Source organism: Hypanus sabinus, chromosome 8 (assembly GCF_030144855.1).
Source record: "Hypanus sabinus isolate sHypSab1 chromosome 8, sHypSab1.hap1, whole genome shotgun sequence".
NCBI classification, from domain to species: Eukaryota; Metazoa; Chordata; class Chondrichthyes; order Myliobatiformes; family Dasyatidae; genus Hypanus; species Hypanus sabinus.
Genome location: NC_082713.1, coordinates 84,036,091 through 84,062,101, shown reverse-complemented (window position 1 = coordinate 84,062,101; position 26,011 = coordinate 84,036,091). Strand labels below are relative to the sequence as shown.

The 26,011-nt window shown below is 42.8% G+C and overlaps 1 protein-coding gene across 1 annotated transcript in view; it reads left to right on the top strand.

Moving 5' to 3' along the window:
* Window positions 1-26,011, top strand: part of si:ch211-26b3.4 (connector enhancer of kinase suppressor of ras 2) — a 911,874-nt gene that overhangs the window by 782,034 nt on the left and 103,829 nt on the right. Inside the window, exon 14 of the mRNA XM_059977444.1 lies at window positions 23,547-23,595. Within this exon, the coding sequence (XP_059833427.1) occupies window positions 23,547-23,595 (49 nt within the window). The remainder of the gene's footprint in view (window positions 1-23,546; window positions 23,596-26,011) is intronic.

Genomic DNA, 26,011 nt, shown 5'->3' with positions numbered 1-26,011 from the left:
CAGTGAGTCTTACTTCAGTGGTTGGAAAGTTGATGGAGATGGTCCTGAGAGGCAGGAATTATGAACACTTGGAGAGCATAATATGATTAGGAATAGTCAGCATGACCTTGTCAGAGGGCGGGTCAAGCCTTACGAGCCTGATTGAATTTTTTGAGGATGTGACCAAACACATTGATGAAGGAAGAGTAGTAGATGTAGTGTATATGGATTTCAGCAAGGCATTTGATAAGGTACCCCATGCAAGGCTTATTGAGAAGGTAAGGAGGCTTGGGATCCAAGCGGACATTGTTTTGTGGATCCAGAACTGGCTTGCCCACAGGAGGCAAAGAGTGGTTGTAGGTGGGTCATATTCTATATGGAGGTCGGTGATCATTGGAGTGCCTCAGGGATCTGTTCTGGGACCCTTACTCTTCGTGATTTTTATAAACGTGCTGGATGAGGAAGTAGATTACTGGGTTCGTAACTTTGCTGATGACACAAAGGTTGGAAGAGTTGTGGATAGTGTGGAGGGCTGTCAGAGGTTACAGTGGGACATTGATAGGATGCAAAACTAGGTTGAGAAGTGGCAGATGGAGTTCAACCCAGACAAGTGTGAAGTGGTTCATTTTGGTAGCTCAAATATGATGGCAGGATATAGTATTAATGGTAAGACCCTTGGCAGTGTGAAGGATCAGAAGGATCTTGGGGTCCGAGTCCATAGGACATTCAAAGCAGCTGCACAGGTTAAGAAGACGTACGGTGTATTGGCCTTCATCAATCATGGAATTGAATTTAGGAGCCGAGAGGTAATATTAGACCCCACTTGGAGTACTGTGCTCAGTTCTGGTCATCTCACTACGGGAAGTATGTGGAAGCCATAGAAGGGTACAGTGGAGATTTACAAGGATATTGCCTGGATTGGGGAGCACGCCTTATAGGTTAAGTGAACTCGGCCTTTTCTCTTTGGAACGAAGGAAGATGAGAGGTGACCTGATAGCAGTGTACAAGATGATGAGAGGCATTGATCATGTGGATAATCAGAGGCTTTTTCCCAGGGCTGAAATGGTTGCACAAGAGGATACAAGTTTAGGGTGCTGGGGAGTAGGTACAGAGGAGATGTCAAGGGCAAGTTTTTTACTCAGAGAGTGGTGAATGCGTGGAATGGGCTGCCGGCAACGGTGGTGGAGGTTGATACAATAGGGTCTTTTAAGGGGCTTTTAGATAGGTACATGGAGCTTAGTAAAATAGAAGGCTATAGGTAAGCCTAGTAATTTCTAAGGTAGGGACATGTTCGGCACAACTTTGTGGGCCAAAAGGCCTGTATTGTGTTGTAGGTTTTCTATGTTTCTATGTAACTTGGAGTTTGATATCCTAAAGCAGATATGCATCACTCACATATTTTACCTCAGTGGCTGAAGTTGGAATGACTTTAGTTCAGGAATAAAGATGATAAGAGTTTCAACAGTATCCCTGTTCCTCCTCCACTGAGTGAATAGTACACTCAATGATTCAGAAACAACTTCAGGTTTCTGAACTGATGAACACTACCTCATTATTCCATTTTTGTACTGTTTATCTGTTTTATCAATTTTAAATCTTTTCACTGTACTGCTGCTGCAGAACAACAAATTTCATGCCATTTAAGACAATGATAATAAACCTGATTCTGATTCAGAACCCCTCTGTCCTGTAGTCCTGCCCCACCCTAGCAGGAGGCTTGTTGAATCTGTGGTGCAGTATTTGCATCAAGGAAGATTGAGAAGGCAGTTGAAGTGATAACAGAGTCTTGGTTGACTTTGGTCTTCACTGAGGTTGGCTTAGTAGTCGACTCATTGGTTGATATCAACCTAAATGTCACAGGCATGGGCCAGAGATAAAATTCCGTAAGGTAAGCCATATTTGAGAAAAACAAAGCTTGTCTACCACCTGGTCCCAATGAGAATCACAGACAGGTTACAAAACTATCAACTGCCTCTGTTATCCCAGCACATCCTTCAGATTTCTGAGGAAAAGAGTGAAGATCAAGACTTTGGGCAGTGTCCAATTAGACATCAGAAATGTGAGAAGACGTGGCTCACTCAGGTTCACCGATTGAGTAGAAAAAGTATCAACTCGCGGCAGTTTGATGTTTTCAGCAGTGGCCAATCAGCATTTGGTATTGATTGGTAAGAACAAGTTAAAATAAGACAGGAATAAGCAGAGTGAACAATAACAGAGCAGCCATAGTGTGAGTGGATGGTTAGAGTGGGGATTTTGAGGTTTTAGATCTTTGAGGCTTGAGTGAGAGAAAACAAGAAGCTGTAGGTAAATTTTTATTCCACGGTTTATTTATTGTTTTTCCTTCTATATGTTTGCCCAGTTAGAACAGTAAGGATACCAGGCAAGATAGTTAAATGCTTCACCTGCAGGTTGTGGGAAGGCGGGGAGACCTCCATAGTCCTTGTTGACTACACCTGCGAGAAGTGCATCCAGCTGCAGCTTCTAACAATCCACATTAAAGAGTTGGAGCTGGAATGGAATGAACTCCAGATCAGTCAAGAGGCTGAGTGGGTATTAGATGGGACATATAGAGAGGTAGACATGGGAAACTGGCTGAGAGTCAGTGCAGAGTACCCATGTGGCTACCCCCTTCAACAACAGGTATACTGTTGTGGGTGGGATGACCTAGCAGTGGAAAGTTACAGCAGTCAGGTCTCTGGCACTCAGTCTGGCTCTGTGACTCAAAAGGGAAGGGGGGAGAAAAGGTGAGCTGTGGTAATAGGGGATTCATTAGTTAGGGGAACAGAAGGGAGGTTCTGTGGGCAAGAAAGAGATTCCCAGATGGTATGTTGGTTCCCGGGTGCCAGGTCCAAGACATCTCAGACTGATTCCTCGGTATTCCTAAGGAGGGTGAGCAGCCAGAGGTCATGGTCCATGTAGGTACCAATGACATAGGTAGGAAGAGTGATAAGGTTCTGCAAAGTGAGTTCAGGGAGTCAGGCACAAAGTTAAAGGGTAGGACCTCCAGGGTTTTGATCTCAGAATTCCTACCCATGCCACATGATAAAGAGGCCAAAAATAGGAAGATTATACAGTTTGACACATGGCTAAGGAGTTGGTGTAGGAGGGAGGTTGTCAGATTTTAGGATCTTTGGCTCTCTTCCAGGGAAAGTGGGACCTGTACAAAAGAGATGGTTTGCAACTCGATTGAAAGGGGGCGAATCTCCTAGTAGGAAGATTTGGGAGTACTGCACAGGGTGGGGTAGGGTTGAAACTAGAGATGCAGTGGGGTGTAAACCAGAGTGCCAGAACAGACAGTGGAGAGGTTGTGGAGACAGACGTTATTAAGACCTCAGACAAAGTTAGGGATCAAAAGGTTGAGCATGGTGCAACTAATGTCCTGAGCTGCATATACTTCAATGCAAAATGTATGGTAGGAAAGGCAGATGAGTTCAGGGCATGGATCAACACATGGATTATAATATTGTAGCTATTAGTGAGACTTCGTTGCAGGAGGGGCAAGAATGGCGGCTCAATATTATGGTGTTCTGTTGTTTTAGCTGCAACTGAGTGGGAGGGACTAAAGGAAGAGGAGTGGTGTTATTAGTCAGTGAAAATGTCACGGCAGTGCTCAGTCAGAACAGACTGGAGAACTTGTCTAGTGAGGCATTATGGATGGAACTGTGTGATAAGAAAAGTATTACCATGTTAATGGTCTGTGGGATTTAGAGGAAGAAGTTTGTAGAGAGATTGCAGACTGTTGCAAGAAACATGAGGTGGTTACAGTAAATAATTTTAACTTTCCACATATTGACTGGGACTCCTGTACAATAAAAGGTCTAGATGGGATAGAGTTTGTCAAATGTTTTCAGCAACGTTTCCTTAATCTCTATAGAAGTCTCGATGAGAGAGTGTGTGATACTTGATCAACTGTTAGGGAATGAGGCAGGTGACAGAAGTTTGTGTGGTGTTCCATTTTGCATCTAGTGATCGTAATGCCATGAGTCTCAAAGTAAATGTGGAAAAAGACAGGTCTGGTCCATGGACTGAGATTCTAAGTTGGAGAAAGACCAATTCTAATGGGATCAGGAAAGATCTGGCAAGTGTGGATTGGGATAGGCTGCTGCTCTCTGGCAAAAGTTGTACTTGGTAAGTGGAAAGCCTTCAGAAATGAAATTTTGAGTGTACAAAGCTTGTATTTACCTGACAGAATAAAAACTAAAGATTACAGGTTTAGGGGGCCTTGGTTTTCAAGAGATATCGAGGTCATTGTTAAGAAAAAATTTGTATATATGGTACAGGCAAGTAGGAACAAATTAGATATTTATGGAGTATAAGAAATGCAAGAGAACACTTAAAGAAATCAGGAAGGCTAAAAGAAGGCATGAGGTTGCCCTAGGAGAAAAGTGAAGCAGAATGCTGAGGGATTCTAAAGATATGTAAAGAGCAAATGGATTGTGTGGTACAAAATTAGTACTCCTGAAGATCAGGTGGTAATCCATGCATGGAGCCAGAAGAGATGGGGGAGAAGCTAAATGATTTTTTTTGCAGCAGTACTTACTCAGGAGATGGACACAGAGTCTACAGGAGCAAGACAAAGCAGCATTACAGATTACAGAGGAGGAGGTGTTTGTTGTCTTGGGGTAAATTAGGGGGGATAAATCCCCAGGACATGACAAGATGTTCTCTCAGACCCTGTGGGAGGCAACTGCAAAAATTGCTGGGGCCCTAGCAGAGATATTTAAATCATCCTCAGCAACAGGTGAGGTACTAGAGGTTTGGAAGAGAGTCAATGTTGTTCCGCTGTTTAAGAAAGGCTCTAAATAATAAACCAGGAATTTATAGGCCAATGATCCTGACATCAGTAGTGAGAAGGTGTTCTAAGGGACCGGATATATGAGTATTTGGATAGACAGGGACTGATCAGGGATAGTCAGCATGGTTTCATGTGTGGTAGGTCATGTCTAGCCAATCTTACAGAGTTTTTTGAGGAAGTTACCAGGGAAGGTGATGAAGACAGTGGATGTTGTCTGCATGGACTATAGAATGGCAGTTAACAAGGTCCCACATGGGAGGTTGGTCAAAAAGGTTCAGTCACTCGGCACTCAAGACGAGGCAGTAAATTGGACTAGACATTGGCTTTGTGGGAGAAGTGAGAGAGTGATAGTAGATGGCTGCCTCTCTGCCTGGAAGCCTGTGACTACCAGAGTGCCGCAGAGATTGGAACTTGGTCCAGTGTTGTTTGTCATCTATATCAACAATCTGGATGATAATGCAGTAAACTAGATCAGCAAATTTTCAAATACCACCAAGGTTCAAGGCATGGTCAACAGTGAGTAAAACTATCACAACTTCCAGCAGGCTGGAAAAGTGGGCTGATAAATGGCAGATGGAATTCAATACAGACGAGTGCAAGGTATTGCACTTTGGTAGGACCAATCAAGATAGGTCTTAAACAGACAACGGTAGGGCACTGAGGAGTGCTGCAAAACAAAGGCATCTGGGAAAACAGGCCCATACTCATCTGAAAGTGACTTCTTAGGTAGACAGGGTCATGGAGAAAGCTTTTGGCACATTGGCCTTCATAAATCAAAATACTGAGTACAGGAGATGGGGTGTTATGTTGAAGTTGTATAAGATGTTGATGAGGCCTAAGTTGGAATATTGTATGGTCACCTACCTACAGGAAAGATGTAAATAAGATTGATAGAGTACAGAGAAAATTAACAAGAATGTTGTGAGGACTGAAAGACCTGAGTTATAAGGAATGATTGAATAGGAAAGGACTTTATTCCTTGGAACATCAAAGATTGAGGGAAGATTTGATAGTGGTATACAAAATTATGAAGGGTATAGATAGGGTAAATGCAAGCAGGGTTTTTCCACTGAAGTTGGGTGGGACTATAACAAGAGGTCATGGGTTAAGGATGAAATGTGAAAAGTTTAAAGAACTTCATCACTCCGAGGGTCAGAAGGAATGAGCAGCCAGCACAAGTAGTGCATGTGAGCTCGATTTCAACATTGAAGGAAAGTTTGGATAGATACATGAATGGTAGGGGTATGGAGATTCATGGTGCTGGTGCTGCTGCAAGTTGATGGGAGTGAGCAGTTTAAATGGTTTGGTATAGACTAGAGGGGCTGAAGGGCCTGTTTCTCTGCTGTACTTTTCTATGACTCAATGACTTTTAACATAGCACACAATTTATGGTCTACCAGGCAGCAGTGATACCCATGATCCTTTACCTTTTGAAATCTAGACTGCTCACTGCAGGCATCCAAAGCACTTGAGAGGCACCACCAACATTGTATCAGCAAAATTCTCCAAGCGCACTGCCAAGCACAACTTCAGTCTTCTCCCTGGCCCCAAAATTCCCAGTTTTGAGGTTCTAATTACACTGAGTCAGTAACACTGGACAGGCCATGCCTTTCTTAGACCCAATAACTACTCCTTAGTCTGTCATGACATGAGACTACAAGGAGGCAGAGAAATTGCTGAAAGAAGTTCTCAACATGTATAGAGAAAGAGAAACATCCTCAACAATACCCTAACACATCACTACTCAGAAAGGAGAAAGTATATTTGGGATGGCACAGAGAATCTTTAACCTCTTTGATAAGAAAACATGTAAGTCAAGTGAAAATAGCAGAAAGTGTGAAGCATATCCATCCAAATGGCAGAAGGAGCAAGGCACGTCCGTCCATCTGCCACATCTCTTCCCACTTTTGACTGAGTCTGTAGGCCCTGCACTGGCCTCTCTGGGTAACCAATTGTGATTGACCTGAAAGATGAACTCTGTTCCTCTCACACAAAAGGTTGCCTAGCCCTGCTATACATTTCCAGCATTTTCTGAGCCCACAGAACTTAAATGAAAGCAGATCATCCTACATCTAGAGGGTCCGCCTGAGAAGAAAATCTCATGCTATTTTTCTCATTGGTTATGTAATTTAAAGTCGTGTGTTATCTTCAAATCTCTAAGTTGGTTCGATACCCACAAACTCACATCATTAATGCATATCAAGAAAAGTAATGTTCTAAAATTAACACTGTGCATTTCCTTCCAGTTAGCTAAGTATCATTCACCACAAATTTATACTTTCTATTCTTTGGCTAATGTTATCTCTGCCACTTTTAAACTTTTATCAGGATCTTATATGAGACATTTTGTAAAGCAGCTTTTTAAATCTGAATGTTCACACAATCATCTTCATTGCCCCATTTGCCTTCTCTGTTACCTAATCAATGGTCTTAAAAAAGTCAATCCAGAAAACATCCGCACTTAGAAATATCTGTCTGGTTCTTCATTAGTGGTTCAAATTTGTCTGAGTGGAAGTGAATTATCTGTTGTTTTTGAAATGGGTTACAGTCCTTGGGTGCCATATCTGTATCCTAAGGAAGTTTAGAAGGTTCTAGTCAGTATCTTTGCAATTTCAGCCTGCATTGTTCTCTCCGTATCTCAAGATGCACCTGGGTCTGTGACCTCTCAAGGATATACTTCTCTGGTAGCACTTACAATTAACATTTGCTACAGAAAACATGTACTGTACTGTAAAGGAGAGTCATTAAGTCCAGTGGAAGGACTGTCCAATTCGTGCTATTGTCATTTTTTTTACCATGAAGTGGGGTTCATGATTTTGAAAAATTGTTTTTGTTTTAAATATCCAGTTAAACTGCCAGATAGGATGTAGACTTCTGTTCAAAACAAGAGCTGATAGCTCTGAAATGCAGTATCCCTCAATACAATATTCAGCTATCAATGGATCTTAGGTGTTCAAACTTTTGATTAGGAAATGAAAAAGCTGTTAACTCAGCTAACATAAGCAGTCCTTCAGAACCATAAAGTGAAGTACACAGTAGCATAGTGGTTAGCACAATGCTTTACAGAACCAGAGACCCAGGCTTAATTCCCACCGCTGTCTGTAAGGAGTTTGTACGTTCTCCCCATAACTGCGTGGGTTTCCTTCAAGTACTCCGGTTTCCTCCCTCAGTCCAATGTTGTACCCGTTGGCAGGTTAATTAGTGACTGTAGGTTGTCCCATGATTAGGCTAGGGTTAAATCGGGGGATTGCTGGGTGGTATGTCTCAAAGGGCCAGAAGAGCCTATCCTGCACTATATCTCAATCAATCAATAAATAAATATTGTGATGGGTACACATGTGCTTCATCATCATTTGATTATATGCCATCAGGGCACAGAAGGTCAAGGGCATCTGGTCCAGATAAGGTGGTAAGCACAGAGACAGGGTATCACTTTCCTCACCATTTTGAAAAATAGAGGAGACCTGAGATTTGGAAGTTGTTTTATGAAGGAAGACTGAGCAGAATGGACCTATACTCAGGAGTGTTGAAGATTAAGACTTAGTTTCATTGAAAGGTTCAAGCTTCTGAGAGAGTTTAGCAGGAAAGATGCTGTGAGGATGTTTCCTCAGGTGGTAGAACCTGGAAACAGGTGATACTGAGGAAGGAATCACCCTATATGGCTGAGACAAGAAAAGACCATATACTTGTTGTGAATCTGTGAAACTTTCTTCTGCAAAGAGTTGTTGAATATATTCAAGACTGGGTTAACCTTTTGAACTGTAAAGAAATTGAGGGTTAGGGAGAACAGGTTGAAGCCAAAGATCAGATCAGACATAATCTCACTGGTCATCAGCTCTAGTGGATGTATGATGTCCTTCAGTTTCCTATGTTCTTGTTCAAATCTCTCTAATCAGTTTTTCACTCTGCTATAAAATGGAAAAGTCTTTGCTTTGCTTTTTACTAAAACTCACAGAGTCGTATAGCATGGAAGAGGCCTTCCAGTCCATTAGGTTTCCTAATCCCATCTGCCTATATTATCCCTGTCCTTCAATGCTCTGTCTATTCAAGAGTCAGCCTAAATTTCTCTTAAATGTAGTGAATTTACACTGTCAGCAATGTTCCAGATAACAACCATTCTCTAGGTAAAATCCCTGCAGATCTCCATCAAAACACCTTCCATCCACCGTAAGTATTTATTTTCTTATTTTTGACGGTTACATCTTGGGAGTAGCTTGTTTCTGCTTTTCTTTGTCTACCTCTGTCAGTTCTCAGCCAGGAAAAAGAAGCTCAGCCGTCCCTTGCGACGTTTTCACAGGTGATCCATCAGTCTCAGAGGTAGTAGACCATGGAAGCAGACTGTGGAGCAACTTGTCCTTGCCAATCACGATGTCCATCGATGCTAATCCCAGTTGTCCACATTTGGCCCATCTCCTTCTAAAAGTTTTCCTTTCTATGTGCCTGTCCAAATGCACTTTAAATGTTGTTATCATATTGCCCAAACACTTTTCTGGCAGCTCATTCCACATACTGACCCCATTTTGTGTGAAAAAGATTCCTTTAGGGTCCTTCTCAAATCTTTCCCCTCTCACCTGAAAGCTATGCTCTTTAGCTTTTTTTATTTCCATTTTCTGGGTAAACGACTATATGCATCCATCCTATCTCTGACCCTCATGATTTTATACAGCTTAATCTCCTGTAGCCCAATGAATAACATCTTCACCACCCCAGCATCCCCCTATAATTCAGGACCTCTTGTCCTGCAACATTCTCATAAATCTTCTTTGCACTCTTTTCAACTCATTTTTCCTATAACAGGCTAACCAAAATTGCACACAATACTCCAATAGTCCTTGTCCTTCTAAGTTCTCTATCATTTAAAAATTGCCATTCTTATTTGAATCCAAGTGCCACTGAGCTGGCTGGCACTGCTTTGACCTAACCATGGAAAACTTGGGGTCATCCAATAGAAGTTTCCACCTGCTACTCTTATATATTCGTTTCTAGTTGGACAAAGCTTCAATTTTTAACATTTTTATTCTTGTTTTTAAACCTCTCCCATCATCTCTTATGCTTCCTACCTCTGGAAATTGCTCTTGTCCTTTTACCCAAGAATTCTGCACTCTTCTAATTCAAATTTGATTCAAATTCAAATCCCCAAATTTGATTGCACAACCATGAATTGCCATGACAAGTCCAAAGCTCTGTATTTCCATCCTAAACCTTTCTGCTTCTCTACCTTTTTTTCTATACGATGTTCCTTAAAACATACCTGGTAGTATAGTTATTGATTTCTTGTATTGTGGTCTGGTGTCAGTTTTTGTTTTTGTGAGGTGCTTCAGACAACTTTAAGGGTGCTTTATAAATGAAAGATGATGTAGTGCAGCTGTCATAACCTCAGTGGGCAATTACATGATTTGAAAGAGTATTTATTGATGTAATGTAAATACTAAAACATTCTGCACAAGTAAACTGGCACAAACAGATAATCTGTTTGGTGATGTTAATTCACTGAGGTATAGATATACGTATAGTTAATTCACTGAGGTGTAATCTGTTTGGTGATGTTAATTCACTGAGGTATAGATATAGGATAGTGCCCCAGACTTATTTTAACAGAGAACATAGAATAGAACTGCACAGGAACAGACCATTCAGCCCACAATGTTATGCTGAACCAACTAAAAAGTAAATCAAAAACCCCCAAACACTAATCTCTCCTACCTACACCATGTCCATACCCATCCACCTTCCTCACATCCATGTGCCTATCCAATCGTCTCTTATAATCCTGTAATGTATTTGCCTCTACCACTATACCAGGCAGCACATTCCAGGCATACACCACTCTCAGAGTAAAAAAGCTTACCCCTCCCATCCCCTTTGAAACTACCCCCTCTCACCTTCAATGCACACCCTCTGACATTTCCCAGACAGTTCTACACTGGGCAACAGATACTGCCCATCTACCCTATCTATGCCTCTCATGAACTTATAAACCTCTATCAGATCTCCCCTCAGCCACTGCCACTCCAGAGAAAACAGCCTAAACTTGTCCAGCCTTTCATGATAGCAAATGCCCTCCAAACCAGGCAATATACTGGATTAGTATTAATTTCAGAAAGTCACCAGCAAGAACAGATTCAGGGAGAGGGAACATTTCAGCATGGCTCCTGAGCTAGGAAGAGCAGGACTCCTTCTACCAACATTATCCTGACGCACATCAGCTGCTGTTCACTGTACCCTAAACCCCTAATAGAAAGACTCCAATTTGTCCTTCCAACTAACTCACCAAACTGCTCTTCCCCCCACATCCCCTCACCACACTCACTCTACTAAATAAATAGCAACCGTACCAACCTGTCAGCTACAAGTATCGCACACTATGTGGTTAATGCTAAAAAGCATGAACCTCTGGGCTTCCTGTATAAAGTACTGTTCCTCCTCCATCTACTCATTTAAATTACCATGTCTTCTTTTGCAATGAGAGAAGAGGGTTAATTGAAATGTTCAAAATTATCAGGACAGAGTATCGGTAACCAAAGAAAGTAGAGGCCCTGAGGGACAAGGAAATTTTTCTATGATGCAATTTATTCTGCTCTGAAATATTGATTCTATACCAACAGGAAAGCAGATGCGCTTAAAAAGGACGCATTTGTAATACATGACAGGAAGAACTGGTGATGTAGTCAATGTCTCTCTGAAAATGGCAAGTCAGATAGAAAGAGTAGTAAAGAAGGTTCGCCATGCACCTGCCTTCATCGGTTGGGATGCCGAGTATGTGAACTGAGAAGTCATGTTGCAGCCATAGTAAGGTTCAGTTGGACCACATATAAAGTTTTGTGTGCAGCTTGGGTTGTCACATCACAAAAGCAAAAAGGATGTGGAAGCTTCAAGGAGGATACTGACGAGGTTCATGGGGATGCTGCCTGGATTAAAGGGTATTAGCTGTAAGGATAATTATTTTCTCTGGAATGTCAGAGGCTGAAAGGCAACATGGTATTGGTTTTGTTATTGTCACATGTACCGAGATACAATGAGAAAACTTACTTTTTCGAGCCATACATACAAATAATTTCAAAACATGAGTACCTTCAGGTATTAGGAAGATAAAGGGATAAGAAGATGCAGAGTATAGTTTTCTATTTACAGAGGAAGTGCAGTGTAGATGCGAGGGCGAAGATGACATAGATTGTGACAATAATCATCTTTATCATACAGACCTGATGGAAGTACACACAGTGTGCTTCCTGTGCCTCCTGAACCTAATAAAGAGGCCACTGAATGTATTTTATGGTCTTCTGCAGTCCATCCACTTCAAGCTTAAATATCTTGTGCATTCAGAGGTGTTCTTCTGCCACTGTATTATACATAGTTGTATACACCACTGTTGTAATACATAGCTATTTGAGTTACTGAAGCCTTCCTGTCAGCTTGACCCAGTCTGACCATTCTCCTCTGACCTCTCACGTTAACAAGGCATTCTCGCAGACAAGACTACCACTCGCTGGATGCTTTATTTTGTTTTTCACAACATTCTCTGTAAACTCTAGAGACCGTTGTACATGAAGATCCCAGGAGATCAGCAGTTTCTGAGTTACTCAAACCACCCTGTCTGGCACCAACAATCATTACACAGTCAAAGTCACTTAGAGCACATTTCTTCCCCATTCCAAGGGTTAGTCTGTACAGCTACTGAATCTCTTGAACAGGTTTGCACGAATTGCTGCCACATGATTGGCAGATTTGCATTAACAAGGAGGTGTACAGGTGTACCTAATAAAGTGGCCACTGATGGTATATAAAATGATGGCAGACATAGACCGGTTACGTAGAGTAATTTTCCATGGGCAGAAATGCCAAATACCAAAGGACATGGGTAAAAGAGATAAGTTTAAAGGAGGTTTACCCGGAGACTGGTAAGTATCTGAAACATGCCGATTGCAAACTTCACAATCAATAGATAGGTCTCAAGTTGGTCAGTTTTTAGTGAGACTATGGCATACTTAGTATATCAGTAAGTGTGTTGACAGTGTTGGTATCTCAGGAAAAGTCAGCTTGCAGCCCAAGCAGAAGCCCTGGCTGAATGCAGATGTGCATTCCTTAATAAAAGTCCAGGACAATGCCTTCAAGTCTGATGACAGAATGGCTCTCAGAGCAGCCTGGAGAATCTCATCTCAGACATCAACAGGTAAAGGCTGCCCATGCACAAAAATTCCAGGAGGATAGGGATAAAGAACATTGCAGACTACACAAGGATAAAAAAGCATCAACTGTGACATTCCCTCTCTGATGCTCTAAACAACAACACAATACTGACCACAAAAGCTACCCCCCTCCAGGTGAGCAGACATTGTCTCTAAGAGCAGCAGACATGAGATAGACTCTGCAGAGTCACCTCCATAAAGCAGCCATGCTGGACAACATCCCAGCCCGAGTGTGCAAATGTCTTGATGGACATCTCACTGATGTCTTCATGGACATCTTCAACACCTCACTCATCCAGGCTATTGCCCTTACAAGCTTCAAATCCACCACTCCTGTTGCAAAGAACAGTACATCTTCAGAAGTAAACAACTGCCCAGTGACACTGATAACTATCTTCATGAGTGCTTTGAACAGCTGATAATGGCACATATCAAAAATCCCATTGCTGCCTCACTCACAACTATGCTTACTGACAAAGCTGCTTTCTGACAGATGTTAAACAACTTATATAGCATTTATACTGTAGCATCTGCCATGCACCTGGCTCTGTCACACTAAGCAAGTGAGGACACTTATGTCAGAATGCAGTTTCTGGATTTCAGTTCAGCATTCAGCACGATTGTCCCACAGATCTTGGTGAACAAACTCCACTCCTGGGTCTAAATACACCACTGTGCAATGGGTGTTGGGCTTCCTAACAACAGACCTCAGATAGTCAGGATGTACAACCACTTCACCCTCCCTAGCATCCTCAACACAGGTCCCTCCACCACCCCCAGGACTGCACACTGAGCCCACTGCTGTACACCCTGCTCATATGTGACTGCACGGCCAATCGCATTATCGAGTTTACCGATGACGCAACATTGATGAGGATCACCACCAACAGTGATGAGGATCACCACCAACAGTGATGAGGATCACCACCAACAGTGATGAGATGGCCTTCAGAGGGGTGCAAGAACTCAAGGTCTGGTGCCAGGCAAACAACCTCTTCCTTAAAGACAAAGCAGATGGTTGTCAGCTTCACTCACGCCATTCACATCACCCTTTACATTGGAAACTGTAAAACTGCAAGTGGGAGTGCACATCTCACACAACTCTCAGTGTTGCAGAACACATCTTATGCAGTAAAGAAAGTCCATCAAACTTGCACTTTCTGGGGAGGCTGAAGAGAGCTGAACTTTCTACATCCATACTCACATCATCCTGACAAGCTGCATCACTGCTTGGGACAGAAACTTCAGTGCGGCAGACAGGAAAGCTTTTCAGCAGATAGTCAAAACTGCCCAACGCATCACCAGACCAGGCCACCCACCATCAAGGACGTATATACAGAAAGGTGCCAGAAATGGGCCAGTAACATCACTAAGGATTCCACCCACACTGTCCATTAGGGAGGAGGCTACTTAGCATCCAAGCCAGGACCGCCAGACTCAAAAACAGATACTTTCTCCAAGCAGTAAGGCTCATCAACTAACTTCACCACTACTTTATCATTTTTGTTCATTGGTGAGGCTACATGAGGTTTAAAAAGTTTTAGGTAAATATATATAGCTAGGGTGCCTAAGACTTTTGCACAGTACTGTAGTAATTTTATAGATTACACTGTACTCCTGCCACACAAAAAAAAACAAATTCCATGACAAATGTGAGTGATAATAAACCTGCTTCTGATATGGGTCTCTATTGTGGACTGGGAGTGGGAAGGAGGCATAGGGAAGGGATTTATGGTTGGGAAAATGGGAAGGAAGAGGGGAGGAGCAGGAAGATTCTGAGGCACATTCTGTAATCAAAAAAATAACTGTTTGGAATCAAATGACCTTACCTCAGGGCTGGGTGTGTCTGCACTAGTGCCATCCCCCTCCTGGCCACTCCTTCTCTGCCACCTGTCCCCCACACTTCCCATGGTTCCCCACCCTCACCATTCCCAACATCCTTTGCTCCCGCCAGATTTACAAACTTGCTCTCCTTTCCATGTTGACAAATAAAGTACTGTGCAAAGCCTTAGGCACCCTTGCTGTATCTACATATGCCTCAGACCTTTGCACAGTACTGCAGCAGAATGCTCCTCCTGTGAGATGTGGAATTTCAGGGTAGCTGACAGTGCCCCTGATGACTATATCTGCAGGAAGTGTACCCAACTTCATGTCCCGACTGACAAGGTCAAAGAGCTGGAGCTGGAACTGGATTTACTCAGGAACGTCCAGGAGGTTGAAACCCTCATAGGGACTCTTCTACTGAGGTGGTCACAGCCAGAGTGCAGGCTTCATATAGTAGATGGGTGACCACCTGGAGAAGCAATAGTAATAAACTGTCAGTGCAGATTTCCCCATGGCCATACCCCTCAGCAACAAGTATACCCCTGTGGATACTACTGGGGGGTATGACCTGTCAGGGCTCAGCAGCAGCAGCCAGGCCAGTGACACTCTGGCCAGTTCTGAGGTTCAACAGGGAAGGGTATAGTCAGGCGATTGTTAGGGTGATGTACAGGAGGTCCTGTGGCTGCGAAAGAGGTGGTCTGCTGCCTCCCAAGTGCTTGGGTCCAGGATGACTCAGAGCTGTTGCAGAAGGTTCTCAAGAGAGAGAGTGAGCAGCCAGAGGTTGTGGTGCACATTGGCACCAATAGCATGGGTAGAAAGGGGGAAGGGGTCCTGCACTGTGAGCAGAGGGGGTTAGGGTAGAGGGTGGAGTGGGACCTCCAAGGTAGTAATATCTGAATTATTCCCAGTACCATGTGCTACTTACGGCAGGAATAGGATCACAGTAGAAGAATGAGTGGCTGAAGAAGTGATGCAGGGGCACAGTTTCAGATTTCTGGATCATTGGCATCTCTTCTGGGGAAAGTATGACCTGTACTAAAAGAACATTTTATACCTGACCTTAAGGGGGAACCAATATATTTGTGGGCAGGTTAGTTAGAGCTCTTGGAGAGAGTTTAACCTAATTTATCAGGGGGATGGGAAATGGAGTGATGGGGCAGAGGATAGGACAATTAGTACACAAGTCAATGCATTGTGTCATGAGACTGTGAGGAAGGATGGGCAGATGATAGGACAAAATTGCGGTCAGAGGGATGAGTTGAAGTGTAACATAGGGACAAAATTGAAAAGGCTGGTGAATGCAGGACTGAAGGTATTACTTAGAATGGAAGCAGTGTACAGAATAAGTTTAATAACCATATAACCATGTAACAACTACAGCACGGAAATAGGCCATCTCAGCCTTTCTAGTCAGTGCCGAACGTTTACTCTCACCTAGTCCCACTGGCCCACACTCAGCCCATAATGCTCCATTCCTTTCCTGTCTTTATACCTATCCAATTTTACTTTAAATGACAATACCTACCTGCCTCTACCAGTTCTACTGGAAGCTCGTTCCACACAGCTACCACTCTCTGAGTAAAGGAATTCCCCCTCGGGTTACTCTTAAACTTTTGCCCCCTCTCAACTCATGTCCTCTTGTTTGAATCTCCCCTACTCTCAATGGAAAAAGCCTATCCACGTCAACTCTATCTATCCCCCTCATAATTTTAAATACCTTTATCAAGTCCCTCCTCAACCTTCTATGCTCCAAAGACTTTTTAATGACTTTGTAGCGCAGTTAGAGATTGGTAGATATGACATTGAGGGCATCACTGAGTTGTGACTGAAAGAAGATCATTGTTGGGAACTTAATATCCAAGGATGTTTATTGTATCAGAAGGATGGGCAGGTAGGCAGAATGGGTGGGTGGCTTTGTTAGTAAGAAATTCAATCAAATCCTTGTAAAGAGTTGACATAGGATCAGAAGATACAGCACCCTTGTGAGTAGAGTTAAGAAACAGCAAGGGCAAAAAGATCCTGATGGGAGATACATACACACCAGGGTTTTAGATATAAATTACAACCACAGATACAGAAGGCATATAATAAGGACAGTTATGATAGCCATGAGGGATTTCAATGTGCAGGTAGATTGGGAAAATTAGGTTGGTGCTGGATCACAAGAGAGGGAATTTGTAGAATGCCTACAAGATGGCTTTCTTTTGAGCCCACTACAGGAAAGGCAATTCTAGATTTGGAATTGTGTAAGGAACCCAATTTGGTTAAGGAGCTAAAGGTAAAGGAATCCTTAGGAAGCAGTGAACGTAGTATGATAGAATTCACCCTACAGTTTGAGAGGGATAAAACAAAGTCAGTGGAGTAAAGGAAATTACAGAGGCATGAGTGACAAAATGGTCAAAAATGATTGGAAAGGGACACTATCAGGGATGACAGCAGAACAGCAATGGCTGGAGATTTTGGGGGCAACTTGGAAGGTGCAGGACAGATACATCCCAAAGATGGAGAAGTATTTTAAGGAGAGGATGAGACAACTGTGTCTGACAGGGGAAGTGAAAAAAGGGCATAAAAACAAAAGATGTGGCGTGCAATATAGCAAAAATTAGTGAGAAGTTAGAGGATTAGGAAGCTTTTAAAAATTAATAGAAGGGAACGAAGAAAGCAATAAGGAGAGAAATGATGAAATATGAAGGTAAACTACACAATAATATAAAAAAGGATATCAGAAGTATTTTTTCCAAATATATAAAGAGTAAAAGACAAGCAGGAGAGTGGATATTGGCCCACTGGAAAGGTAGTAATGGGGGACAAAGAAATAGTGGATGAACTTGATAACTATTTTGCATCAGTCTTCACTATGGAAGACACAGATTATGCTGGAAATTTGAGAGTGTGAGTGTAGTTTCTACTACTAAGGAGAAGGTGCTTGGGAAGGTGAAAGATATGAAAGTAGATAAGTTACCTAGACTAGGTGAACCAATACCCAAGATTCTGAAAGAGGTAGCTGAACTGATTGTGGAAGCATTAGTTATGATCTTTCAAGAATCACTAGATTCTAGAATGGTTCCGGATGAGTTGAAAATTGAAAATATCAGTTGACACTTTAAGAAGGGAGGTAGGTGGTTGAAAGAAAATTATATACCAGTCAGCCTGATTTCAGTGGTTGAGAAAATATTGGAGTCCATTATTAAGGATGATGTTTCAGGGTACTTAGAAGCACTTGATAAAATAGACCAAAGTCAGCAAGGTTTCCTTAAAGGGAAATCTTCCTGCTAAATCTGTTGGAATCCTTTGACGAAATCACAGATAGGATAGACGAAGGGGGGTCCCTAAAAGTTAACCTGCAAGTTGAGTTGGTGGCAAGGAAAGCAAATGCAATGTTAGCATTTATTTTGTGAGGACTAGAATATAAGAGTACGATGTAATGCTGAGGCTTTATAAGTCAATGGTCAGACTGCAGCTGGAGTATTGTGAGCAGTTTTGAGCCCATTATCTAAAAAAGATGAGGTGGTATTGGAGAAAATCTGGAGTATTTTCATAAGAACATATGTCCGGGGAGGAAAGGATTAATGTATGAGGAGCATTTGATGGCCGTGGGCTTTTACTTCTATGCCTGCTTTGAAATGGAGAACACAACTACAGCTGTAACGATCCCTGCTGCACCTGATGACCCTGTGACCTCTGTCTCAGAGGCCGATGTTAGACTGTCTTTAAAGAGGGTGAACCCTCACAAGGTGGAAGGTCCAGATGGAGTACCTGTTAAGGCTCTGAAAACCTGTGCAAACCAATTAATGGGAGCATTCAAGGACATTTTCAACCTCTCACTGCTACGGGTGGAAGTTCCCACTTGCTTCAAAAAGGCAACAATTATACCAGTGCATAAGAAGAATAATGTGGTTTGCCTTAATAATTATTGCCCGGTAGCGCTCACATCGACAGTAATGAAATGCTTTGAGAGGTTGGTTAAGACTAGACTGAACTTCCTGCCTCAGCAAGGACCTGGACCCATTGCAATTTGCCTATCACTACAATGGGTCAACAGCAGACGCCATTTCAATGGATCTCCACAAGGTTTTAGACCACCTGACAACACAAGCACCTATGTCAGGATGTTCATCGACTGTAGCTCAGCATTTAATAACGTCATTCCCACAATCCTGATTGAGAAATTGCAGAACCTGGGCCTCTGTGCCTCCCTCTGCAATTGGATCCTCGACTTCCTAACCGGAAGACCACGAACTGTGCAGATTGGTGATAACATATCCTCCTCGCTGACCATCAACACTGGCGCACCTCAGGGGTGTGTGCTTAGCCCACTGCTCTACTCTCTATATACACATGACTGTATGGCTAGGCATTATTCAAATACCATCTATAAATTTGCTGACAATACAGCCATTGTTGGTAGAATCTCCGGTGGTGACGATATGCTAACTAATGGAATGGTGCCACAGCAACAACCTGGCACTCAATGTCAGTAAGACAAAAGAGTTGATTGTGGACTTCAGGAAGGATAAGATGAAGGAACACGTACCAATCCTCATAGAGGGATCAGAAGTGGAGAGAGTTAGCAGCTTCAAGTTCCTGGGTGTCAAGATCTTTGAGGATCTAACCTGGTCCCAACATATCGATGCAGTTATAAAGAAGGCAAGACAGTGGCTATACTTTATTAGGAGTTTGAAGCGATTTGGCATGTCAACAAATACACTCAAAAGCTTCAATACGTGTACCATGGAAAGCATTCCAGCAGTCTGCATCACTGTCTGGTATGGAGGAGCCTACTGCACAGGACTGAAAGAAACTGCAGAAGGTTGTAAATCTAGTCAGCTCCATCTTGGACACTAGCCTACAAAGTAACCAGGACATCTTTAGGGAGCGGTGTCTCAGAAAGGAAACAGCATCCATTATTAAGGGCCCCCAGCACTCAAGGCATGCCCTTTTCTCACTGTTGAATGAGTTGAAAATGGCAGATGGAATTTAGGTACACGAATATGAAGTTTTGCAATTTGAGAGGACCAACCAGGGCAGGTCACCAGATTCAAGGTGAGAGACAGGGCACTGAGGAGTGGGGTAGAACAGAGGGAATCTGAAAATAATGATCCATAATTCCTTGAAAGTGACATCACAGGTAGTCTCAGAAAGGCAGTATCCGTTATGAAGGACCTCCAGCACCCAGGGCATGCCCTTTTTCACTTTTCTCATCAGGTCGGAGGTACAGAAGCCTGAAGACACACACTCAGCAATTCAGAAACAGCTTCTTCCCCTCTGCCATCTGGTTCCTAAATGGACATTGAATCTTTGGACACTACCTCACTTTTTTTTAATATACAGTATTTCTGTTTTTGCACGTTTTTAATCTATTCAACAGACATAATTGAACTAATTGTTTATTTATTTATTTTTCTCTCTGCTAGATTATGTATTGCATTGAACTGCTGCTGCTAAGTTAACAAATTCCATATCACATGCTGGTGATAATAAACCTGATTCTGATTTTGATTACTTGCTGGAGTTTAGAAGAATGAGGGGGCATCTCATTGATACCTAGCAAATGTTGAAAGGCCTAGACGGAGCAGATGTGGAGAGGATGTTTCCTACAATGTGGGAGTCTTGGAGTAGAGGGCCGCCCATTTAGAACAGGGTTGAGGAGGAATTTCTTTAGCTAGAAGGTGGTGAATCTGTGGAATTCATTGTCAAGGACAACTGCGGAGGCCGTGTCACTAAGCATATCTAAAGCAGAGGTTGATAAATTCTTGATTAATCAGGGTGTCAAGGGTTACGGGAGAAGACAAGAGAATGAGACTGAGAGGGATAATTAATCAGCCATGATGGAATGGCAGAGCAGACCCAAAGGGAAGAGTGGCTGGGTTCTGCTCCTATGACTTGTTTCCTGTCGGGACCTTACGTACAGCCTCGCATCACTTTATCATCAGTCTATCTATATCACCCATCTTAAGTATTTATATTTATTGTGTTTTTGTTATTACTGTGTTCTTTATCTTTTGTGTTGTTTTGTGTTCCATTGGATCTAGAGTAACAATTATTTTGTTCTTTTACACTTGCTTACAAGTAATGACATTAAATGATCTTGAATCTTGAATCATAGTACAGCTGTATATTAATTTTATGTGTAATTTCAAAAAAACATTAGCCATAAATTTGAAATAAATTTTCCCTTGAGCATACATGGTGCCTTCTTGAGCTAGTCCCATTCGCCTGCACTTGGTCCATGTTCTAAACATTTCCTACTTCTCCAATTGTCTTTTGAAAGTTTTTTTTTTTCATTTCTATCATCTCCTTTGGCATTGCATTCCAAATACCCACCAACCTAAAAATCATTTATTTTTACTACTTCTCAGTTGTATAATATTTTCACATCTGGCTTTATCTAAGCCAGTTACCTGGAATTATACCCTTGATTTCTCAACACCCTTACCTTCTTGTCCCAATGCAAAGACTGTCCAGTGGTGTGGTCGGAGCAGCACGAGTTCCAAATGTGCACTATAGAACCCTCCATCTCTGAAATGCACATGAAAGCCTCGACCAAGGTCTCACAAGATGGGATTCAGCTATCACACAGCATATTAATTATGCAAGTGAGTGTAAGAGAAAAACCATACTTGAGGTTTCATACTCACTGGAGCTTTGCAATCCTGTTCATGAGACTTCTTACCATTAAAGTTCATCGTAGTTCAGAACAATTTAAGCTTAACTTATAACTTCTGGCACATTGGTCTTAGTACCAGAATTTTAAACCAGCGAGTTAGTAAGTTACTTTATTGTCAATGCTGAAAACAACGAGATAGCAGTACTACTCCACTCAGTGTAAAACAGCATACTGCCAATTCAATTACTACAAACACAACGACTACATTTCAAATAACATTGGAGATATTTAGAGTGACATCTGAGTTACAGCTGAATTAGAAACAAGTTATTCCAAAATTACAAGAAAAAGTAGCTGCCTGATTCAAGTATTGCACTTGTCCATGTTATAAAATACAACACTTAAATGTAAAGTAGCATCGGGAATTATGCCCATGTGTTGCACTTTGAGACTGTCCATAATACCTATGGACTATGGGTGAGAGGGGTCATTGTGCAGTTGTAGGACAGCCCTGGGGAAAAAGCTGCTTTTCTGTCTGGATGTCTGTGCAGAGATGGTTCTGTATCTGCCAGGTGGTTACTGAGGTGGGTAAAGCCCATCACCATTTTGCAAGCCCACAGTTGTCGATGGTTTCTCTGTCTGGCAGTTGTGTCCCAGTGATCTTCTGTGAAGTCCTGATCACCCATTGAAGTGCTTTCTGGTTGATCTTGTTGATGCCATACTGTAACAACCAGTATCTACTCAATTACACATCCATAAGGGTTTGCCAGCAGGTTTTGGGGCAGATTTGCCCTCTTTAAATTCCTAATATAGTATACATGCTGCTGAGTCTTTCCCACTATCAAAGAGGTGTCGGTGGTGCAAGGGAGCTCCTCTGTGATGACCCTTAAATCCCCTTAAAGCTGGAGATCCATTCTACTGCTTCACTCTTTATGAGCATTGGAGCTTGTTCTTTCTTCTTGATTTCCGAAATCGATAATTATTTCTTTGTTTTTTTTATGTTGACCGAAAGATTATGGCTATTGCACCATTCAGAGAGCTTCTGCACCTTCTCTTTGTATGCTGCTTTGTTGTTATTTGTAATTAATCCAGTCACTGTGGTGTCATCTACAAATTTAATGATGGAGCTGGTGGCATAAGCAGGAGCACGGTCATGGGTGCAAAGGAGTGGTCTCGATAGTAGTTGTACTGAAAGTGTGAGAGCCTGCAACTTTAAAGACATTATCTTTGAACATCTAGTATTATGGCTTGTCAGCAACTGTAGAAAAGGATTCCCTGAATAATTCATAAAATAAAAGCAGTAGAAACGGAAAACTGTCACGACGTCAGGGAACACCCATGGAGAACCAGAAGTCAGGCACTTAGGGTTAAGTTCTCCAACTTCTGGTAATTCCCTCCCTCTCCCTTCCCCCATCCCACTTACACTCTGTCTCCTCTTCACCTATCACCTCTCTCATGATTCTGCCTTCTTCTACTATCCATAGTGCTTTCCTCTTAGATTCCTTCTTCACCTCTCCTGCCTATCCCCCCCCCCCGCTTCCCCTCCCCCACCCCTTGATCTTTCCTCTGATTGGTTTTTCACCTGGCACCTTCCACCCTCCCCCTTCCTTCTTTATGGGGCTCCTGCCCCCTCCTTCTTCAGTACCGATGAAGGGTCTCGGCCCGAAACGTTGACTGCTCATTTCAATGGATGCTGCCCGACCTGCTGAGTTCATCCAGCTTGTTTGTACATGTTGTAGGGTTAAGATCTTTGCTCAAGATTGGAAGTGATTGAAAAGACTTGATGAAAACACACTTATTCAGAAAAGGCTGAGAGCTGCCACGGTGATGACCAAAGAAATTGATGAATTCTTTGACTCAGTCCTGCAGTTTCTCTCTGTTTTCTTTCCAGGCCTTTCAAAGGGGAAGAGTATTCTTTAAAATTCCTTTGGATTATTTAATTCCCTCTCAAATTATAGTTATCTTATTTTTGAAGGATAAAAACATGGGCCACAGTAATTACCATTTTTGTGACCTAAACTTGAAGTAAATGAATACATTGATGCCTTCGAGTATAATTAAGGTAACAAATCCTTCCTTCAGTTGAAACTGCAGGAGGCTGGCTTTCTGCTCTCCAGAACAAAAGCTCTAAAATGGCATATTTGTTTTTCTACAGGTATGCAAGTGCTGGCATTGATAGACAAGGCACGACAACAATGAGGAAGGTGAGGCTTATGAAAGCTATTCTCTGTATATCATTCTTGAAAATTTTAGTCATTGAAATACATCTGTACATGTCACAACATCTGATTTATGACTCATAGATTCAATAATAAATGTGCAAATTACATTTTAGTATTTTTCTGTCTCTTGAACAAAATGTTATCAAAACATTAAATGGAAAAAAACAGATATTTTAACAAAGTTTCATCAAGTTGATAGATTAACTAAATTCTTTAAATCTGATTTAAGAAATGCAAAAGAACACTTAAAAAGGAAATCTGGAGGGCTAAAAAAAGGCATGAATTTGTTCTGGTAAAGACAAGGTGTAGTTCTCTTTTGGAAGAGGACAGCGAGGCTTGAGGGGAAGTGCGGCGGCGGCCATTTTCATATTGTCCAATTGCTTCTCAGATCGGAGTTCTGAGAGGCGGGACTGCGCAGGCACGTGAAGGAGGCCCGGGAAGGAGGGAAGATATATAAAGAACGCCGCCTTAAGAAGCGGGAAGCGGAGTGCGCCGGGCGCAGAGTGTAGGGCTTGGGCTCAGAGGGCTTAGGCGGAAGAGGGCACAGTAGGCTTATCTTTTAGTTCTTGTATTTTCAGTTATTTGGGAGGTATGAGTGTGAGGGCAGCTTATTGTTCTCGGTGTCGGATGTGGGAGATCCTGGAGTCTCCGAGCCTCCCGGACGTCCACATCTGCGCCAGGTGCGCCGAACTGCAGCTCCTGAGGGACCGAGTTAGGGAACTGGAGCTGCAGCTCGATGACCTTCGCCTGGTCAGGGAGAGTGAGGAGGTGATAGAGAGGAGTTACAGGCAGGTGGTCACTCCGGGACCACGGGAGGCAGATAGGTGGGTTACAGTCAGGAAGGGGAAGAGGCAGGTACTAGAGAGTACCCCAGTGGCTGTACCCCTTGACAATAAGTACTCATGTTTGAGTACTGTTGGGGGGGACAGCCTACCTGGTGGGAGTGACAGTGGCCGAGCCTCCGGCACAGAGGACGGCCCTGTAGCTCAGAAGGGTAGGGTTAGAAGAAAGAGGTCCATAGTAATAGGGGACTCAATAGTCAGGGGCTCAGACAGGCATTTCTGTGGAGGTGACTGGGAGTCCTGGATGGTAATTTGCCTCCCTGGTGCCAGGGTTCGGGACGTTTCTGATCGCGTCCAAGATAACCTGAAGTGGGAGGGTGAAGAGCCAGAGGTCGTGGTACATGTAGGTACCAATGACATAGGAAGGAAAGGGGAAGAGGTCCTGAAACGAGAGTATAGGGAGTTAGGAAGGCAGTTAAGAAGAAGGACCGCAAAGGTAGTAATCTCGGGATTACTGCCTGTGCCACGCGACAGTGAGAGTAGGAATAGAATTAGGTGGAGGATGAATGCGTGGCTGTGGGATTGGAGCAGGGAGCAGGGATTCAAGTTTCTGGATCATTGGGACCTCTTCTGGGGCAGGAGTGACCTGTTCAAGAAGGACGGGTTACACTTGAATCGTGGGGGGACCAATATCCTAGCGGGGAGGTTTGCTAGGGCTACAGGGCAGACTTTAAACTAGTAAGATGGGGGGGGGGGCGGGAGACTATTTGAGGAGACTATGGGAGAGGAGGTTAGTTCACCAGTGGAGCAAGTAAATAGACAGTGTGTGAGGGAGGAAAGGCAGGTGATGGAGAAGGGATGCGCTCAGCCCAAAGATGTAGGGGAGAAGAAAGAAAAGGATAATAAATTTGAATGCATTGTTAGGGATGGAAAGAGAGGAGGAGATGGAGAGTATCTTAAATGTATCTATTTTAATGCTAGGAGCATTGTAAGAAAGGTGGATGAGCTTAAAGCGTGGATTGATACCTGGAATTATGATGTTGTAGCTATTAGTGAAACATGTTTGCAGGAAGGGTGTGATTGGCAACTAAATATTCCTGGATTTAGTTGCTTCAGGTGTGATAGAGTAGGAGGGGCCAGAGGAGGAGGTGTTGCATTGCTTGTCCGAGAAAATCTTATGGCGGTGCTTTGGAAGGATAGATTAGAGGAGAGACCATTTGGGTGGAATTGAAGAATGGGAAAGGTGCAGTAACACTGATAGGAGTGTATTATAGGCCACCTAATGGGGCGCGTGAGTTGGAAGAGCAAATGTGTAAGGAGATAGCAGATATTTGTAGTAAACACAAGGTGGTGATTGTGGGAGATTTTAATTTTCCACATGTAGACTGGGAAGCTCATTCTGTAAAAGGGCTGGATGGTTTAGAGTTTGTGAAATGTGTGCAGGATAGTTTTTTGCAACAATACATAGAAGTACCGACTAGAGATGGGGCAATGTTGGATCTCCTGTTAGGGAATGCGATAGGTCAGCTGACAGATGTATATGTTGGGGAGCACTTCGGGTCCAGTGATCACAATAGCATTAGCTTCAATATAATTATGGAGAAGGACAGGACTGG